Source organism: Anomaloglossus baeobatrachus (genome assembly GCF_048569485.1).
Source record: "Anomaloglossus baeobatrachus isolate aAnoBae1 chromosome 2 unlocalized genomic scaffold, aAnoBae1.hap1 SUPER_2_unloc_1, whole genome shotgun sequence".
Taxonomy (NCBI): Eukaryota; Metazoa; Chordata; class Amphibia; order Anura; family Aromobatidae; genus Anomaloglossus; species Anomaloglossus baeobatrachus.
Window position 1 is genome coordinate 1,847,493 of NW_027441779.1, and position 22,104 is coordinate 1,869,596.

The window sequence follows — 22,104 nt, forward strand, 5'->3', positions numbered from 1 at the left end:
TGAGGAATGAGGGATGACTTGTTGAAGTTGATAAGCCACCCTAGCCTTGACAGCGTATCTAGGCAAATCTGCACGCTTTCTGAGCAAACTTGAAGAGAGCTCCCTTTGCCAAGAAGGTCGTCCAAATAGGTAACGACCAGGACACCTCTGTAGTGTAAAATGGAAATGATGGCCGCCATGACCTTTGTGAAGACCCGAGGCGCGGTGGCCAGCCCAAAGGGGAGGGCCCTGAATTGGAAATGACGGTGTCCTACGGCAAAACTAAGGAACCGTTGATGAGATACACATATGGGAATGTGTAAATAAGAATCTTGAACGTCTATAGAAGCTAGGAATTCTCTCGGTTCCATGGCGGCTAGCACTGCTCTCAATGATTCCATTCGGAAGGTCCGAATCCGTACGAATCTGTTCAGCCTTTTGAGGTCCAAGATAGGGCGGACCAAGCCATCTTTTTTGGGAACGACAAAAAGGTTTGAATAGAAACCTTTGCCGCGCTGTTCCAGGGGCACTGGAATGATAACGATTGCCCTCTGTAAAGAGGCTATGGCCTGAAATAATGCCTGGCTTTGCGTTTTGGACTTTGGAAGACGAGAACGCAGAAACCTGTTGGCCAGCAGGGAATGGAAATCAATCTTGTAACCCAAGATGACGATTTCTCGAACCCAAGAATCGTGAGTGTGGTCTAGCCAGGTATCCCGAAAAAGCAGAAGCCGCCCTCCAACAGGAGTCGGATCTGAGGGATACCTGGCGTCATGCTGAGGGGGCCTGTACAGGGCGAGGTCCTTTGGGTTTAGGTTGCTTGGAGTGGGAACGCCAGGAAGAGCCCCTTGAGGGACCGGATCCTCGATCTGAGCGTTGGGACGATCCTTGGGCTGATGGTTTTTGGGGGGCAGGCCGAAAGGGCTACCTGCGCCAAGGAGATTTTTTAAAATTCCTGGATACAGGCCGCTTTTGTGGTAGAATGCTACTTTTACCACCCGTCGTCTCAGATACGAGTTTGTCCACGGATTCTCCAAACAGACGAAGGCCATGGAAGGGGAGTGTGGACATGGATTTCTTGGAGGCACTGTCCGCATTCCATATCTTTAGCCAAAGGACTCTGCGGGCAAAGACAGCATTGGCTGCCGTTAGGGCTGACAAACTAGCTGCATCTAGGGAGCCGTGAAGAAAATAATTAGAGGCTAGAGAGAACAAATCAAGGATCTCAAAAGCCTCCGGAGGAATATTACAAGAGCGAAGCATCCTGCGCAGGTTCTTACTCCACACACCCATAGCTCTCGCGACCCATGTCAAGGCAAACAGGGGGCGAAGAGAGGAGCCCGAAGCCTGAAAAATAGATTTGACCGCAGCATCAACTGCGCGGTCGGACGAGTCCTTGAGAGACGCGTTGTCTGAAACAGACATGACCGTGTGTTTAGCCAGTCTGGATACTGGCGGATCCACAATGGGGGTACTGACCAGGTCTTAACCATTTCAGACGGAAAGGGATAAGCGAATGAAGAGAAGGGTTTTTTATTAAACCTTCTATCAGGGTGATCCCACCATTTAGATATAATTTGACGACAAACCGGATCCTGGGCAAAGGACTTAGGAGGCTTCTTGGCCCGCTTGCCGACTGATTAGTCGGGTCCGGAGGCTGATCAGAAATCGACAGAGAGTGATTGACAGCCGAAATTAGTGTGTCTTCTATATGCCTAGACTCAGAAAGGACATCTGAATCAGAGTCTTGAGAATCGTCACTACTAAAAGTCACGGAACCTCGGTCAGACTGACCATCGTCCGAGTCGGATGAGGCGTAGAGGTCGCAATGGTGCCTTTTGGAAACAGCCTTTTTACGTTCTGCGGAAGAGGGACCAGACGATGCAGGGGGACTCCTGTGAGGGAGCTGAGCCGGGGGAAGGCTGTGGGAGCCTGAGGACGGCTGGGATATCTGAGCAGCAAGGTCATCTATCCTTTTAGACATTAGAAGAGCCCATGCAGGAAGAACGTCATCAGACGGGGGTGCTGCCTGGCCGGTGTCCGGAGCAGAATCCAAAGACTGCACGGCATCCTGGTCCGGCAACGGGGTCTGTTGTGACACGGTAGCAGGGGCATCGCAGCCCCGGCATAGTGGATAGCTTCGGCCATTAGAAAACGAGCGTCCACAGGTGGTACAGGCATAGTACAGGTCCGTAGAGGATGCCTGGGAAGGTTTATCACCCTTGCGGTTACGCATGTCAGCAATAGAGTCCTACAGCCCTATAGGGATAGAGTTATGCTGCTGTTATATGAGTGAGGAGCCACTAGCAGTATTATAAAGTGACTGCTATGCACAGCCGGTATATACCGATAGCAAAATGGCATATACTGTCAAACAGTCGGCATATACCTGCAGGCAGAGCCAGTATATACCGCTAATAGCTGATATACACCACTAGCCAGCAGGCACACACCGCTAGAGAGACAGCGATATACCACTGAGCAGAGCGGTATATAGCGCTACAGAAGTGCAGAGCCAAGGAGGCGATCTCACCCGTGTCTGCTCCTCACGTGGAAAATGGCGTCCAGCGTTCCTGGCAGCATGGAGGGGAGAGACGGCCCCTGGAGGCTGATTGGTCCAAGGGCTGGGACTAAGGGTGGCTTTGCACGTTGCAACATCGCACGTGCGATGTCGGTGGGGTCAAATCGAAAGTGACGCACATCCGGCGTCACTTTCGACATCGTTGTGTGTAAATCCTAGATGATACGATTAACGAGCGCAAAAGCGTCGTTATCGTATCATCGGTGCAGGCTCCGACTTTTTCATAATTACGCTGCCGCGACAGGTCCGATGTTGTTCCTCGTTCCTGCGGGAGCACACATTGCTGTGTGTAAAGCCGCAGGAGCGAGGAACATCTCCTTACCTGCCGCCGGCGGCTATACGGAAGGAAGGAGGTGGGCGGGATGTTTACATCCTGCTCATCTCTGCCCCTCCGCCGCTATTGGCCGCCTGCCGTGTGACGTCGCTATGACGCCGCACGACCCGCCCCCTTAGGAAGGAGGCAGGTCACCGGCCAGAGCAACGGTCACAGGGCAGGTGAGTGCATGTGAAGCTGGCGTAGCGATAATTTTCGCTACGCCAGCTATCACAAGATATCGTACCTGCGACGGCGCGGGGACTATCGCGTGCGACATCGCAGCATCGGCTTGCGATGTCGCAACATGCAAAGCCCGCCTAAACGTGACACCCAATCAGAAGGAGAGCTTCTGCGACTGAGGGAGCGGCTTCCAGAGCAGTGAGAGGGGGCGTTGCTAGAATGCAGGCCGACGCCGGTGGCTAAATTAATGAGGCTCCCCGGGATCACGGCCTGCATCGCCCCACCGGCGCCTTTTCAGGCAGCGGTTTGGATGCAGGGGACAGAGGACTCGTCATCTCCCTACCTGCTCCTGGCTCCGTCTGAAGATGCGTCTGTGATGGATGCGGGGATCTCAGGGACGCATCTTCGGCTCACAGCTGAAGCAGGTCCTCGGCTCTGCTTAGTCCTCTGGAGCTACCTTGGTGTGAGGTGCTTCCAGGGAGCCTGGAGGGGTACGCAGACCCGACCACTTGGGCGCGAGGGAAGACTGACGGCTTGTGCACGCCAGGTTTCCTCTGCCCATACGCGGGGGGAACGAGGATGGCAAGGCACCTTGGTATTGCCCCATAATCAAAAATAGAATGAATAGAAAAAACAAAATAAACTGGCCTAAGGCAACTGGTAGGGCTCAGGCCAGACATGTCAGCCTCCCTGCTGACACTAGAAAAAAAAAACTGAGCTAGTTTCTGGCCTAGCTAGGGTATATGCTGTGGGGGAGGAGCTAACAGTTTTTTCAAATCTAGTGTCACGCCTCCCTGGAGACATCATAATACCCACTGTCTGTGTCACCCAATGAAAAGGCGAGAAAGGAATTCACATGGCGTGAGTACTTTTTCAAGGCATGGTACCCATCACGCAACAGCATCCAAGGGACATCTGTCACAAATTTATTCTGAAAAAAAGAAAAATGACCCCAAATATACAGCCAATGTCTTCAAAAACTATCTTCAGTGTAAAAATTGATGAAAAATGGATGCGGTTCTTAAGGAATAGAGCGGTCACACCAAACATTGATTTGATTTAGGTTCCTCTTTTGTTCATTCACTTTCTATTTTATTAATTGATCAAGGTAAACTATTAGCACTTCTATCTTTCAACCCATTCATACTTTGCAGGATTTTTCCACACTTGCCTAAAACCTTTGCACAGCACTGTACACAACATACCGTATTTTTCGTTTTATAAGACGCACCAAAAAAAAAAAAAAAAAAAAAACGGTAAAAAAAATAAAAATGGGGTCAGTCTTATACTCCGGTGTTGTGTTACCAGAGGGGGGGCGGTAGTAGTGGAGGCAGAGGTTGTGCTGGCGGCAGCAGCGGCGGGTCTGTGGTGTCAGTGGCGGCAGCAGGTCTGTGGTGTCAGTGGCGGCGGGTCTGTGGTGTCAGTGGCGGCAGCGGGTCTGTGGTGTCAGTAGCGGCGGGTAATTAGTTGAGCAGGCCGGTGCAGTGAGTGTCCCAGTGTCCGCAGTTCCGGTTCAAATGATGGTGCCTGGCGCGGCGCATGCGCCTCTCATAAAAGGGCTCCATCTGCGCACGCGCTGATTACCGGTGCCATCATTTGAACTGGGACATTCACCGCACAGCCATTGCAGTCCGCACAGCCATCTGCCCACCCGCCCGTACCGAGTGGCAGCCAACAGGCCGCCGATCCCACCTGCACAGAGAGGCAGCCAGCCTCCAGTGACATAGAGGGAGCTGGCACCAACAGGCACCCGGCCGCCCGCACGCAGCCACAGGCACCCCACAGCCCAAACGCACCTGGTCACCGCACATGCAGCCCACCCCCCGGTAAGCTATATTCGGATTTTAAGATGTACTCCTCATTTTCCTCCCAAATTTTTGGGAGAAAAAGTGCGTCTTATCCGAAAAATACGGTAAATATATTTAAAAAGGTCGTTTTATGTTGAAACATTGGCTTTAAAAAAGTTACTACATTCTATTAATCTGCTAAAATCAATAGCATCATGTTACAGTACTGCTGAAAATGCATTGGGATGATGAGCGCAGTCAGTGGTTGGTGCAGGTGATCATGTTGATCATCTTTTGACTAAAGGCCGCTTTACACGCTACGATTTCGCTACAGCGATCTCGTTGGGGGTAACGGATTTTGTGACGCACATCCGGCCGCTGTAGCGATCTCGTTGTGTGTGACTCCTAGGAGTCATTTTGGATCGTTGCAAAAACGGCCAAAATCGCTCCTCGTTGACATGGGGGTCCTCTCCCAATTATCGCTGCTGTCACTGGGGCGAAGTTGATCCTCGTCCCTGCGGCAGCACACATCGCTACATGTGACGCCGCAGGAACGAGGAACCTCTCCTTACCTGCCACACGCCAGCAATGAGGAAGGAAGAAGGTGGGCGGGATGTTCGTCCCGCTCATCTCCGCCCCTTCGCTTTGATTGGGCGGCCGCTTAGTGACGTCGCTGTGACGCCGCACGACCCACCCCCTTAGAAAGGAGGCGGTTCGCCGGTCACATTGACGTCGCCGAGCAGGTAAGTCCGTATGACGCTGCTGTAGCGATAATGTTCGCTACGGCAGCGATCTCCACATATCGGCATAACGATAGGGGCGGGTGCTATTACGCTCGCCATCGCTAGCATCAGCTACCGATGTCGCAGCGTGTAAAGCCCGCTTAAATGTACAGCAGTTACCGTATTTTTCGGATTATAAGGCTAGGTTCACATTTCCGTTGTTTTAAAACAGTCAGGTCCGTCAGCAACGAATCAGTTGTTTTTAGATATCAAGTGACGCAACGGATGTGGTTTTCACAGGATTCCTTTCACAGGAATCCTGTGAAAAAACTGATCCGTCGCGTCCGTTACATCCACTATGTGTCCTTTTTTGACGGATCAGTCATGATCCGTTTGTGTTTGGGACAGCCCAGTGGGTGTGCCAAACATGCTGGGCATGCTCAGTAGAGCATGATGGAATCCAGCGCTGGATTCAGTCATAAGACGGATTACAACGGAATCCAGCACCATAGACATCCATTACAAGCGTGACGGATGGCGACTGATTGCTGCGCGGTGCGTTAATTTTGACAGCCCGAAAAACGTTACATTCTGCTTTGCTCCTGCCCGGCGGTCAGTCAAAAAACGACTGACCGCGACACAGCGGATGTAACGCAAGGTCATCAGTCGCAATCCGCCACTAATACAAGTCTATGGGACACAACGAAATCCGCTAAACGGATTGCGTAGTTTACCATAGCCGCGGATTGTGACTGATATATTTTAACGGAAATGTGAACCTAGCCCAAGACGTCCACTTCTTCCCAAACATTTTGAAGGAAAATGAGAGGTGCGTCTTATAATGCAAATGTACTTTACCAGGGGGTGGTGGAGAAAGGTGACAGGAGGCAGGGGCGATGCTGTGTGCTTCTGGGGCAGTGAGGCGGGTGGCGCTGTTCTGTGCAGCGGGCAGTAAGACAGGGGTCATCCTGAAGACATCGGCGGTGCGGGCTTCAAATAATGGCGCCCAGAGTTGGCATGTGCGCAAATGGAGCTCTCAGCTCCAGATCTCATCTGCACATGCGCTGCCTCCGGCCCACTGATGTCCCAGCAGCGGACTTAAGGAAAATGGCGCCCGGAGGTGGTGCGTGATGAGATCTCGGTATGTCATTGAGCCGATAACTCAATCTGCGCAGAAGCCCGCACCGCTGACAGTTCCTGGATGTTTTCTTTGCCTCACAGTGCCGCACAGCATCTGGGACACCAGTCGCACCGCCCATAGCATCACCCTGCTCCATGACCACCCCTGCTCCAACGCCGCCCCCCACCTCACTGGCAAGACATCACCGGATTAGACAACTGACTCCTTTTTTTTTTCCTCCAAATTTGGGGTGCGTCTTATAATCCGATGCATCTTATAAAACAACAAATACGGTACTTAGGACAGACCATGGCATCCCATGACGAGCGCCAGGACTGACCACTATTACTAGAACACACACATTCAGAGAAGGTCTGAGGATTTACCGTGAGGATGATGGTGGGCTTTCTTTAGACGTCTGTGGCTCTTTGTCTTCAGATTCTTCACATTTTGTATTGAGATCTCGGTCTTCTCCACTAGATCCCAGACTCTCCTCCCTGGATCGATTTGTAGCCACCCTCTTCCATATTGGTGCAGGTTCACCCTCTGCAGGTTTTAAGAAGCGACTTTTGGTCAAGATTTGAGGAGAAGAGTCCGGGTTATTTCTCTGTCTCGATGGGTTGGCGCTGGACTCCTCCATATTGTCAGATGGTTTCAAGAACTGGTGCTTCAGCCTGGAGGAGGCACTCTTTCCATCAGTAGCTTCTTCCAAGCGTCTTGCTAGATATTCTCTACGACCAGTTTCCGGCCTGTTCCTCGTGAAGTCTCTTTCCTCTTCATTATTTTTGTCTGAACTATATTCTCGGCTTGGCCTATAAGAAGACTGCTCAGATCTGTGTCGGTCACTTGATTCTTCGGGATATCTTCTGGAGTCTTGGTCGTGATATTTTGATTTCCTCCACCTTTCCCTTCTGTCATCCTGTTCTCCCTTAACATTTTGTGTCACCGCTTTTTCTGCAACTTCCATTTTACTTTGGAAGATTTCCATGGACTGGGAAGGAAAAAAAAAGGAAAAACTTAAAATTTTGGGTGCCAGTTAAAAGGGAACCCGTTACCAGATTTGGGTTTTATAAGCTGCAGCCACCACCAGTGGGCTCTTATATATAGCATGCTAACATACTGTATATAAGAGCCCAGGCCGCTGTTTAGAACGTAAAAATAACTTTATAACACTCTCATAAATGGTCGGTGCGGAGCAGATGGGCGTCTCCGTTCTCCGGTATCGGTGCCTCCTCTTTCGGACATCTTTGTCCTTAGTCTTCTGAAGCTAGTATGGATGAAGCGTCCTACGTCATCCACACAAGCAGACACTGGGGTCCTGAGCAAGGCAGATCAAAGTATTGTAGTGCGCATGCACGGAACCTCAATGATATCCTATGTGCTTGACATAGGACGCATCATGCACACAGGCTTCAGAAGAAGGAGGACAAAGATGGCCGAAAGAGAAGGTGCCGCACCCGGAGAACGGAGATACCCATCTGCTTCGCACCGACCGTTTAGTTAAGTATTATAAAGTATTTTTTATGTTCTACACAGCGGCCTGGGTTCTTATATACAGCATGTTAGAATGCTGTATATAAGAGCCCACTAGTGGTGGCAGAAGCTTATAGGCCCCAAATCTGCTGACAGGTTCCCTTTAAGGAGTTATCTAGCGCCTCCTTTTGTCGCTCACTTCTCCTTCAGATGCGAGTGCTGCTGATCACATTGAGACCCCACACACACACATGCAAAGACCGGGGGTCGTAATGTCTTCAGTCCCGCTCACTTATGAAGAAGGAACGTGCCGGATTATCATTTTAAAAGGGTTGTTCTCAAGTTTGGAAGTTATCCCCTATATTTACAAATGGCTTGGAACCCCATAGATACACATCTCTAATATACAGAAAAGAGCAGGTCGTAAAGGAAAATAAATACGAGACCCTCCTGCGCCTTCACTCTGCATGATCGGGTGATGTTACCCCCCCCTGCAGATAATCAGTATTATCCTCACCCCGTATCTCTCGGCCACGATGTCCTCCAGACTCCGCTTCTCCCGCTCCGACTGCTCCTTCATCCTCTGCAGAGACTTCTTCAGCCAGCTCAGCCCTCCGTCCGCCACAAGCTGAACTGCAGGAAGATACACACAATAGTGACACAGCTCTGTACATTACTAGGCGATCGCTATACATGATCCTTTTTATTACTTGGCCATGTGGCAATGTTTGGTATTACTACATATTCAGTACCAGACGCCACCCACAGGGGGCGCTGCTGCCGTGGACATTGCATTGAGGGTGCTGTGCTGCTCTGCAGAGAACATGCTCGTTTTACAGATCAGCGAGTGTGTACTCATTATGTCCCTCACTCTATGCTTAAGAGTCAAGTGGGCGGTGCTAATGACTGATTTTACATGCAGAGATAGCAGTCATACAGGAAAGGCTGTCAATCACCACGTAGAACCGCCCACTGGACTCCTCCTGCTCTATACCATGCTGCCAGGAGGTCACACACTATACAGTTGTGAAGTAATAAGTTGAGAAGTGGGCTTTACCATCTCCTCTTAGCAGGTCATGTCCTCACAGAGTCAAATATTAGAGAACAATAGAGGAAAATAGGGTTTTTTTGAGCCGCGCCAATGATCACTTCTCAGGTATTCAGATTAATGGATCTTTATTTTGCACAGGTCTACGCGTTTCTGGAGTCTCAGCTCCCTTCCTCAGGACCATCAGGCATAAGAACACATCAAATTTGAGATTTGATGTGTTCTTATGCCTGATGGTCCTGAGGAAGGGAGCTGAGACTCCAGAAACGCGTAGACCTGTGCAAAATAAAGATCCATTAATCTGAATACCTGAGAAGTGATCATTGGCGCGGCTCAAAAAAACCCTATTTTCCTCTATTGTTCTCTGTTATCTGCAGTCTGGGTTGCTGCTGCCTTGATCAGAACTTTCCATGCCTGCATAGTAGTTGTGACTTTCACAACTTCACTTGGTGAGTATTACTGCTCCCTGTCTCTACCCCGTGTGTTATTGGGGTAAAACCCTATTGCGCTTCTTCTCCACAGCTTTTTACTCAGAGTCAAATATTGTCACAGCACATGGGGACATGCCCACTTGACATGAGAAATGGAAGCGCACACTTTTTAATTAAAGGGATTGTCCACAAGTAGTTAATGTCTTCTGAAATACTCCACTTCACATCAAAGTAAAAACAAAAACCTGCTTATTTATTCCCCAAACAAGTGTTGTTCCTTAGTCGTAACCCTATGTTCCTCTCTTGCCAGAACGTAAGGGCGCAAGTAACAACAGGAATGGTACAAAAGGAAGGCCCTAGCAATAGGGAGAGGGGTCACCTCCTGCAACTCACCTGAGTCTGTACCCCAAGCTTCCAAACGTATTTATAAGGGTCCTTCACCCCATCGTTGTCATGTGCCGAGACCCTTGCTTACCCTGAACTAACCCTGGCTAGTGACAAGGCCATCGAGCACACTAGTCTCACTACTGCACTAGTGTCAATGTTGCAATAATGAAACACTAGGTAAGGGAGACAAAAATAGAGATGATAGACACAAAAAACGAAAACCATTCCAAGCTCCTCCAATGCAGCTAAACAACAAAGCTGCAATAGTCACGACTCCTCAGCTTCTTCCAGAGACAGGCTCCTTTCAAAGTGGTCAGCATAAGAAAAGTTCTATAACCGCCGTCAGTTGGTAAAGACACGTGATTTTTTTTATAGCGAAGGGCAGTGATCACAAGGAGCTTAAGGCTACAAAGGACAGCCAGAAGGGGAAGAGTTCTTAACCCCTACAGCATTAAAAGAAAATAGATTCAGTCAAATACAAGTTATAATAAATGCATACAGTCGCACACTGAAAAAGCCAAAAATGAACAAGGGAAAATATGGCACTGCATTACTGCAAAAGAGAGATATTTAGTTTATGTATTGGCCAATGCATGTAAGCCCGGAGACCAACGGCAAGGTAGATCTCTGTAATCCGGGAACCTAACTTAAAATGCCACTATCTAGGTTAAAAACATCCTTATATGGGCAAAATGCCACTATTTGGACTACAAACCTCCATGTATGGGCAGCTAGGCTCCTGCTATAATGGTTATGAACACAGCCAGGTCTTAGGGCGGAGTGCTCAGTCAGAAAAAGACTCACTAGAAATATCAAAAAACTGACCCGCACATCCAACAAATGTGAACAGGTGCTAACTGAAAAAACATAGTAACTATAAATGCATACAGTCGCACACTGAAAAAGCCAAAAATGAACAAGGGAAAATATGGCACTGCATTACTGCAAAAGAGAGATATTTAGTTTATGTATTGGCCAATGCATGTAAGCCCGGAGACCAACGGCAAGGTATATCTCTGTCAGTTTTTTGATATTTCTAGTGAGTCTTTTTCTGACTGAGCACTCCGCCCTAAGACCTGGCTGTGTTCATAACCATTATAGCAGGAGCCTAGCTGCCCATACATGGAGGTTTGTAGCCCAAATAGTGGCATTTTGCCCAGATAAGGATGTTTTTAACCTAGATAGTGGCATTTTAAGTTAGGTTCCCGGATTACAGAGATATACCTTGCCGTTGGTCTCCGGGCTTACATGCATTGGCCAATACATAAACTAAATATCTCTCTTTTGCAGTAATGCAGTGCCATATTTTCCCTTGTTCATTTTTGGCTTTTTCAGTGTGCGACTGTATGCATTTATAGTTACTATGTTTTTTCAGTTAGCACCTGTTCACATTTGTTGGATGTGCGGGTCAGTTTTTTGATATTTCTAAATACAACTTATAGACCTGAGCCTAATAAAGTTGTTGTGATCGTCTGGTACCAGACTCGCCGAAGGTCTCCTCACAGCAGGACGCACATGACAGTATCCCAGCGATTAACCTATATAATTTGACTCCTGCAGCCAATCAATATTCTATGAGCGCCGACTTCCTCCTACCAACATCATGTGACCGTCGGGAAACAGCGCTGTGTTCAGAGTAACAGTGCTTTTTATTATATAATAGTAATTTTATTTATATAGCACCAACATATTCTGCAGGGACATATTCTGATAATAAAGGCTTTACAAAGTAACACATAGTTCAACAGTTACAGGAGGATAGAGGACCCTGCTCACAAGATTACAATCTGTAAGGAAATGGGGGGACACAAGGTAAAACATGCGGGTCATGAACGGTCCTGCCTCACTATAATAGGGGGTTTCATATAAAGCTGCATGATTAGGTCATCAGCCGGTATTTGTTTAATGCAGTTTCCACATGATACTGGGCATGGAGGATGTGGAGATAGATGAATAGGAGGGAGAAGATTATGATGAATATTTAGAAAGAGAAAACAGAGGAGTATCACACTTGTCTAAAGAGAGGTGTTTTTAAAGCACACTTAAGAACGTGGGGGCTAGGTAATAATTGGATCACTTGAGGTAGTACATTCCACAACACTGGCGCAGCACAAGAAAAGGCTTGGAAACAGAGGTGCAAGGATCGAATTATGGATCTTATTCTTAGATCAATTGCAAAATGGAAAGCATGTGTTGGGTGATAGAGTTGAGACAGGAGATATAGGGCGGCACGGTGGCTCAGTGGTTAGCACTGCAGTCTTGCAGCGCTGGGGTCCTGGGTTCGAATCCCACCAAGGCCACCATCTGCAAAGGAGTTTGTATGTTCTCCCCGTGTTTGCGTGGCTTTCCTTCGGGTACTCCGGTTTCTTCCCACGCTCCAAAGACATACAGATAGGGAATTTAGATTGTGAGCCCCGATGGGGACAGTATTGCTGATGTATGTAAAGCGCTGCGGAATATGTTAGCGCTAAATAAATATAAAGTTTTTTATATAGGGTGGTGCAGAACTGTGGAGAGGTTTGCAGGTGAGAAAGATAACTTTGTATTGTATTCTGTAGCGGATGGGCAACCAGTGTAATGACTGGCACAGAGTGGAGGCATAAGTGAAACAGCTGGACAAACATGACCCTGTCAACAGCATTCAGGATGGATTGAAGACGATAAAGTCTGGTTAGAGGGAGAGACTGATCAATAGAGAGTTGCAGTGGATCTAAGAAATTGTCCAGATATGGAATCTATTTACCGTATATGCCGGCGTATAAGACGACTGGGCGTATAAGACGACCCCCAACTTCTGCCCTAAAAATATAGAATTTGGGATATACTCACTGTATAAGACTACCCCGCTCCCAAATGAAAAAAAGTCTGCTTTGATTGCAACATGTTAATTTTAATTCCGCGAGAGCCGTACAATATGTTTTTAAAGGGCCATTGACAGATCAATCGCTCCAATGTTCACTTAGTACAGCAAGGAATGCTCCTCCCTGCTGTATAAAGCCACAACTGGACTGAAACAATGGTACTACACTCTGCTACAAACAGACACACACAACTCTGCTACAAACAGACAAACACACACACAACTCTGCTACATACAGACAAACACACACACACAACTCTGCTACATACAGACAAACACATACAACTCTGCTACATACAGACAAACACATACAACTCTGCTACATACAGACAAATACACACAACTCTGCTGCTCTGTGGGGCCTGCACCCGCGGCTCGGCGGGTACAGCACCCGCGGCATCGGCGGGGGGGGGGGATTGGCAGGGCATACATCTGGGGGGTTAGAAGCAGCTCACCGGGGCCCATAATGGGGAGGCGGGGAGGGCATTTACCCGATTAGGTCACGGTGGAGAGGGGGCCCACACAGCGCCGGACAGAAGCTCGCCTCCTTCATCTGTGGGACTGAGAAGGCGGTAGCTCCGCCCACAGATGAAATTCAAAACAGGATGTCTGCGCGCCTTAAAGTGACGGCGCCGCAGATTGCTGCCGAGGACTGCGGTCCCCGGAACTCGGCCGGGGGCAGCAGAACTATAAAGGCGAGTGGGCCCCGGCCAAGGGACAGGAGAACTGACGAGGCCGAGTGGGCCCCCCCGGCTCTCCAGGGCCCCGGCATTTGCCCATAGACAGGTAGGAGCCCTGTCTGCGAGCCAGATACGGCCATCAAAAGAGCCATATCTGGCTCGCGAGCCATAGGTTCCCGACCCCTGCTGTATGATATATACCGTATTTTTCGCTTTATAAGACGCACCTGATTATAAGACGCACCCCCAAATTTGGTGAAGGAAAAGAGATTTTTTTTTTTTTAATGTTAAATGGGGTCCATCTTATAATGCCAGTGTCCCTCTAACAAATCATATAGGGTATATGTCCCTCATAGCCCCCCATCCTAAAATTAGCCCCCTTAATCTGGATATGGCCCCCTTATATTGAATATAGCCCCCTTGTGATGGCACACGTTCCCCTGTGCTGCCTATGGTCCCCTATGGATTGCACACGTTCCCGTGTTAGATAACGCCCCCATGCTGCTGCCCATGGCCCCTATAGATCGCACAAGTCCCCCTGTGTTAGATATCGCCCCCATAGTGCTGCCCATGGCTCCTATATAGATCGCACAAGTCCCCCTGTGTTATATATCGCCCCCATAGTGCTGCCCATGGTCCCTATAGATCGTACAAGTCCCCCTGTGTTAGATATCTCCCCCATAGTGCTGCCCATGGTCCCTATAGATCGCACAAGTCCCCCTGTGTTAAATATCGCCCCCATAGTGCTCCCCATGGCCCCTATATAGATCGCACAAGTCCCCCTGTGTTAGATATCTCCCCCATAGTGCTGCCCATGGCCCCTATATAGATCGCACAAGTCCCCCTGTGTCAGATATCGCCCCCATAGTGCTGCCCATGGCCCCTATAGATCGCACAAGTCCCCCTGTGTCAGATATGGCCCCTAGGCTGCTGCCCAAAGTAAAATAAAACCCTAATCCTTATCTCCTCCAGCGCTGAGCTCCCTCCTGTCTGGCTCCGTGCTTCTGTTCTTCCACTTCCTGGTTCTCAGTGCGGTCATGTGATCGGCACAGCAGGCTGAGCTCTCTGCCTGCCTGATCACAGTGGAAGCAGGGACACGGGGAGAAACGCTGCAGGGGTAAGTAAAGCTTTTTTATTTTAGAATGAGCAGCAGCCTGGGGGCCAAATCTAACACAGGGGTGGGCATGTGCCATCACACTGGGACGCAGGCTCATATAATATGCACCGCTGCCCCAGCCCCTCACTGCGTGCGATTTCAGCACCATTGGAGATGGACAGCGGCTGTGCATATTATATGAGCGGGTGCAGGAGATCAAAGGCTGCAGCCCGCAGCGTTCCCCTGTGCTCCAGAGCTGCTGCCCCCACCTCCCCTGGACGCTGCAGTGTACATATATATATACACACACACACACACCCCCCCCCGTATATCCGGCGTATAAGACGACCCCCCACTGTAGCCATTATTTTAAGGGGGTAAAAAGTCGTCTTATACGCCAGTATATACGGTATTATGTATAATTCCCAGAAGAATAACAAAGGGGCAGCACAATGCAAAGATATAAGAAAAAGATGTTACGATGGTGTTATTTTATGGATTAGAAGTATTTGCAAAACAATCAGATGTGTTAGCAGAAGAGAGAGGACATCTTGAAAATAAAAATGGAAATTGGTGCAACATCTCAACAATATCGTCAATCCCTTGGAGCAGATTTACTAAAAAGGTCTCGTACTTTTAGAAAGAGCAAACTGGTCAGTCTTAAAAAGCATCGCATCTCTCACGCAGGTTGGTAAATCTGTACTATCTATCCTAAGTTTATACTATTTGTTAGTTGGCTTACTTTGTTCCACAATTTTGGGCACAATTTTAAAGAACGGGATACAACTTTCTAATTAAAAAGGGTGTTGAATGTATCATCTTCAAACACTTCCCCTGCTTCTCAAGCATAAAGATATTGTCCAGCTAAATAGAGCTTTTTCACACTTCATTTGGAGGGGGAAACGCCCTCGTATAGGGCTTAAGAAGTTGATGGCATCTAAGGTTCATGGAGGTCTGAGTTTGCCGAACATTCGGGGTTACAATATAGCCTGTTTGACTAGATATATATTGGATTGGATTAAAGGCTCTAGGCATTATTCAGCGTTGGAGCTTGAGAGAGACTATGCACAGCCTTGGGATCTGGTGGCATTGCTTCATACTAGGCAGGCTAATCTCCCAGTGAAAATCAAGCACTCTTCCTTATTTAAAGATACGATTGCAGCATGGAAGGCGTTGAGGAAAAATTACAAACTTCCCTATAAAATATCCAAATACTTGCCTATATGGGGGAATCCGGAGTTTGTGCAGGGGACAAGCAATAAGCTGTTTGAAGAGTGGAAGGTGAGGGGTATAAGGACTGTTGCTCATCTCTTGCACACCTCAGAGCCTAGATGGTTGAGTAGAGACGAAATTATAGCGCAGTATGGCTTGGGGCCTAACCAACTAATCCAATATGACCAAGTGAGATATAGTATTAGGACTCAGTTGCATGATGTGACCCAGGAGGTAGTATTTAACTCTTTCGATTGTCTGGTAAAGAACTCAATAACTTCATCATCTATCTCTTTTCTTTATGGAGCCATACGTGATCTACTAATAGGACAGCACCCGGAAGGTTTATTTAAATCTTGGGAAAAACAATTTGAGGACCCGTCTATGGGGGTAAAAATTAGGGGAGGGTGGAATGCTCTTCGTAAATCAATTTTAAATGAGCATTGGCAAGAAACCCAATTTAGAATTATGCACAAGGCAATTTATGGTTTTAATCTCCCTCCATCAGCAACAAAGCCAGACAGGCTTACCTTATGCCCTAAATGTAAGAGTAGTGGAAGTGATCTCCTTCACGGGTTGTGGTCCTGCCCCCATTTGAGTCCATTATGGTCACAGATCAAAAGTTGTATACAAAAGGTGTGGGGTCTTGAAGTTCGGCTCTCACCTGGGTTCGCTATTTTTCACCATTGGGAGGAGGGGAACGATACTAAAGGGAAGATGACTAACCCACCCAGACTTATACATGTGATACTTCTGGCAGCCAAGAGAGCGATACTTAAAAATTGGTTGGAGTCTAGGGTCCCCACGATTGAAGACATCTTGGATCAGCTCATGCATCTTCTTGAAATAGGACTGGATGCAGAAAGGAGGGCGGATAGAATACGACAGCACTTTAACAAATGGAAGAAATTCATACTGGCCTATTGTACTCGGGAGGAGATAGTCCGGATTATGTCACCTTTCAAGGACACAGTCTGGTATCATACTGAAAAATTGAAGGATACATTGGATGGCTTGGAAGTGGGGGAGGAAAGGCCGAAAGGTGACTAAAAGGAGAGGGGGAAATAACCGATGTGAGTGGGACTTCTTTATTGTATGTCATTACCATGTTCACAAGGGTTCAATGGGGGGAATGATAAGAATGTTGGGTTAAGGGGTCGCTGCTTTCCTTTGCTTTATCTTGCCATGTTACGGTTATTGATTCTAAAAACTTTTATGGAATTTGAGATGATCAAACATGACAATGTAATGTTTTTGAATTGAATTTTCAATGCTGAATTCGCTTATGCCAGTGTTATATGTTATTGAAAAATTTGAATAAAAATAGTTAAAAAAAAAAAGGGTGTTGTCCGATATAGAATATGAACTATTTTTTAAGTCATGAATACATTTATGATCACAAAAAAAAAAAAACAAAAAAAAGAAGAAAAAAACACAACAAAAACCACAGTGGCATAAACAGCTCCTAGTGGCCCTGGAGAAACAGCACAGGCCTTTCTGCTCGCCAGAAGCGATGCACCTGTGATTGGCTGCAGCGGTCAGATGTGTATGAGAGCGTCAGAGAAACATTTGATGATGTGCTCTTCTAGTCACCTCTAATCAGAGCCTGCGCATTACAGTACTTTGATCTTCCCTCAGCAGGGCAGACCAAAGCGCGTTTGCACAGGACCACAATGTCGGCTTGTGTGGATGACAGAAGTGTCATCCGTACTGGGCTGGGTAGGAGGACAACAGCAATCGCGGAAGAGAGGAGGCGCCGGACCAGAGAGCAGCGACACCCATCGGACTAGACTGCCCCCTAGGTGAGTATTATATAAGTATTTTTATGTTATACAGAGCGGCTTAGGCACTTTTACAGTACCGTACTCTTAAGCACTTATACAGCACTCTTAGGCACTTATATAGTACAGAACTCTTAGGCACATACAGTATAGTACTCCAAAGCACATACAGTACTCTTAGGCCCTTATACAGTACAGTACTCTTAGGCACATACAGTACAGTACTCTTAGGCACATACAGTACAGTACTCTTAGGCACATACAGTACAGTACTCTTAGGCATTTATACAGTACAGTACTCAGGCATTTATACAGTACAGTACTCTTAGGCACTTGTACAGCACTCTTAGGCACTTATATAGTACAGAACTCTTAGGCACTTATATAGTACAGAACTCTTAGGCACATACAGTACAGAACTCTTAGGCACATACAGTACAGCACTCTTAGGCACATACAGTACAGCACTCTTAGGCACTTGTACAGCACTCTTAGGCACTTGTACAGCACTCTTAGGCACTTGTACAGCACTCTTAGGCACTTGTACAGCACTCTTAGGCACTTGTACAGCACTCTTAGGCACTTGTACAGCACTCTTAGGCACTTGTACAGCACTCTTAGGCACTTGTACAGCACTCTTAGGCACTTGTACAGCACTCTTAGGCACTTGTACAGCACTCTTAGGCACTTGTACAGCACTCTTAGGCACTTGTACAGCACTCTTAGGCATTTATACAGTACAGTACTCAGGCATTTATACAGTACAGTACTCTTAGGCATTTATACAGCACTCTTAGGCACTTATATAGTACAGAACTCTTAAGCACATACAGTACAGTACTGTTAGGCACTTACACCGTATTCTAGAATGCTGTATATAAGAGCTCACTGGTGGACAACAGCAATCGCGGAAGAGAGGAGGCGCCGGACCAGAGAGCAGCGACACCCATCGGACTAGACTGCCCCCTAGGTGAGTATTATATAAGTGTTTTTATGTTATACAGAGCGGCTTAGGCACTTATACAGTACAGTACTCTTAGGCATTTATACAGCACTCTTAGGCACTTAAATAGTACAGAACTCTTAAGCACATACAGTACAGTACTGTTAGGCACTTACACCGTATTCTAGAATGCTGTATATAAGAGCTCACTGGTGGTGGCCACAGCTTATAGTCACCAAATCTGGTGACAGGTTCCCTTAAAAATAAAAAAGTTTTTTTTGTATATCAGACAACCTTTTCAATCTTAGGAAATCATCCCCAACTGTTATTTACAATGCGTAAAAAAAAAAAAAAAAAAAAAGTTTTATATAAAATCAGATTTATCAGCACTTATGTTATTTTTTTGTTTTTTTTTTCGAAATTTCACACATTTTTTACATCAATTTAGCAATTAAAATAGATGACAATGCCAATGTCTCCAGAATGGACGGGACGATATAATGAAATACAGTGTGCCGCTTGTGGAAGACGTCAGAATCCGGCTCCTGATTAATACGCTTATGTTAATGAGCTGTACGGCTGATGAGGACACGCACAAAAGGATGAGAGCGCTAACGAACGATGACAAATGTCAGCGCTACCTTTCCTATGGCAGGAAATGCAATTTCTATTCTTTCAAGGCTCCTGTGGATCTGCGGTGTGACAGTGACATATGCGGACAGACAGCTCCGTACTGGAAGCCGCTTCCACGGAAAATTGCTTTTACCTTTTTTAACTGAGGTGACATCCCCCTCCTCTGGTGGCAATCCTGAACCGCCGTCCTTCCAGAAGGGGTTCAACTCCCGGGCCTGCAGCTTCTCCTGCAAAACATGGGCAAGAATGTCACATACAAAGCATTAGGGAAAGAGACGTCGGGAAATCTACACCTATATGTGCAAAAAATAATTTTATATATATATATATTATATATATATATATATATATATATATATATATATATATATATATATATATATATATATATATATATATATATATATATATATATATATATATATATATATATATATATATTTATATATTTATATTTTTTTTTTTTTTTTTTTTTTTTTTTTTTTTTTATTTATTTATGTTTTTACTTATTTTTTCGGGGTAACATACTTTGCTATTTATGAGGATTTGCAGCACGAACGCATTGAATTCAGTAGGATCTAAGTGAGATACAATCCATGGGCGGGTGTGTTGGTCATTTTGTAACTTCTAAAGTTTTTCTAATTCTGGAAATCCCCTTTAAGATCTCCATTTACAGTTATATTGCTGGATTGTGGCCTCCTAGCTATAACAACCTTCGAGCCAACATGTCACCAGATTTCCCAAATTCAGACTGCATGTTATTACAAGAATATCTTAGACCTGATGGGGCTGGGTGGGTTACTGTGACAATTTCACATGAGAACTGCAGTAAAATATTTAATGAAAGGTGACTCTCAATCACCACATAAATGGGTTCTCCAGGAAGAGAAAAAAAAAATAAATAAATAACTAAGCTAAATGTGATTACAAATAATTTCCTAAATACACTTAATTAGCAAATTGCAACCATTTTGCCTAAAAAACTAATCACTATAGAGTTAAAATGGCCACCGACTCGTTACCGTGACTGAAATCTATGCTAGAAAAGCAGGACAGAAGCCTGTGAGCGTGTGCAGTACAACCCAACGTTTTCTTTAGTTATTTAATATATTCTATGTCCTGGAGAACCTCTTAAATTATCTTGATTGACAGCTCCTCAATGTCCCCCTCCCTGCTGCTGAATTTACGTGTACCTAGCCTGTCAGCTCCTCACTGTCCCTCCTCCCTGCTGCTGTATCTCAGCCTGACTGACAGCTTTTAAGTGTCCTTCTCCATGCTGCTGCTGAATCTCCGCCTAATCTAACCTGACTCCTCTCCTCACTGTCCTCCTCTCTGCTGCTACTGCTGAATCTCCGCCTACCTAGCCCGACTGTCAGCTCCTCACTGTCCCTCCTACCTGCTGCTGTATCTCAGCCTGACTGACAGCTTTTAAGTGTCCTTCTCCATGCTGCTGCTGAATCTCCATCTAATCTAACCTGACTCCTCTCCTCACTGTCCTCCTCTCTGCTGCTACTGCTGAATCTCCGCCTACCTAGCCCGACTGTCAGCTCCTCACTGTCCCTCCTCCCTGCTGCATCTCAGCCTGACTGACAGCTTTTCAGTGTCCTTCTCTATGCTGCTGCATCGCCGCCTAATCTAACCTGACTCCGTTCCTCACTGTCCCCCTCCCTGCTGCTTCTGAATCTCCGCCTACCTAGCCCGACTGTCAGCTCCTCACTGTCCCTCCTACCTGCTGCTGTATCTCAGCCTGACTGACAGCTTTTAAGTGTCCTTCTCCATGCTGCTGCTGAATCTCCGTCTAATCTAACCTGCCTCCGTTCCTCACTGTCCTCCTCTCTGCTGCTGCTGCTGAATCTCCGCCTACCTAGCCCGAATGTCAGCTCCTCACTGTCCCTCCTACCTGCTGCTGTATCTCAGCCTGACTGACAGCTTTTAAGTGTCCTTCTCCATGCTGCTGCTGAATCTCCGTCTAATCTAACCTGCCTCCGTTCCTCACTGTCCTCCTCTCTGCTGCTGCTGCTGAATCTCCGCCTACCTAGCCCGACTGTCAGCTCCTCACTGTCCCTCCTACCTGCTGCTGTATCTCAGCCTGACTGACAGCTTTTCAGTGTCCTTCTCCATGCTACTGCTGAATCTCCGCCTAATCTAACCTGACTCCTCTCCTCACTGTCCTCCTCTCTGCTTCTACTGCTGAATCTCCGCCTACCTAGCCTGACTGTCAGCTCCTCACTGTCCCTCCTCCCTGCTGCTGTATCTCCCCCTAATCTAACCTGACTCCGTTCCTCACTGTTCCCCTCCCTGCTGCTGCTGAATCTCCGCCTACCTAGCCTGACTGTCAGCTCCTCACTGTCCCTCCTACCTGCTGCTGTATCTCCCCCTAATCTAACCTGACTCCGTTCCTCACTGTTCCCCTCCCTGCTGCTTCTGAATCTCCGCCTACCTAGCCTGACTGTCAGCTCCTCACTGTCCCTCCTATCTGCTGCTGTATCTCAGCCTGACAGCTTTTAAGTGTCCTTCTCCATGCTGCTGCTGAATCTCCGTCTAATCTAACCTGCCTCCGTTCCTCACTGTCCTCCTCTCTGCTGCTGCTGAATCTCCGCCTACCTAGCCCGACTGTCAGCTCCTCACTGTCCCTCCTACCTGCTGCTGTATCTCAGCCTGACAGCTTTTCAGTGTCCTTCTCCATGCTACTGCTGAATCTCCGCCTAATCTAACCTGACTCCTCTCCTCACTGTCCTCCTCTCTGCAGCTACTGCTGAATCTCCGCCTACCTAGCCTGACTGTCAGCTCCTCACTGTCCCTCCTACCTGCTGCTGTATCTCAGCCTGACAGCTTTTCAGTGTCCTTCTCCATGCTACTGCTGAATCTCCGCCTA

At 47.3% G+C, this 22,104-nt stretch overlaps 1 protein-coding gene across 1 annotated transcript in view; it reads right to left on the reverse strand.

The window, feature by feature from the left end:
• The window catches only part of CWF19L2 (CWF19 like cell cycle control factor 2), a 195,843-nt gene that overhangs the window by 142,271 nt on the left and 31,468 nt on the right, over window positions 1-22,104 (reverse strand). The window contains exons 6-8 of the mRNA XM_075331313.1: window positions 19,363-19,456; window positions 8,676-8,791; window positions 7,072-7,676 (exon numbers count right to left, since the gene is read on the reverse strand). Of these exons, the coding sequence (XP_075187428.1) occupies window positions 7,072-7,676; window positions 8,676-8,791; window positions 19,363-19,456 (815 nt within the window). The remainder of the gene's footprint in view (window positions 1-7,071; window positions 7,677-8,675; window positions 8,792-19,362; window positions 19,457-22,104) is intronic.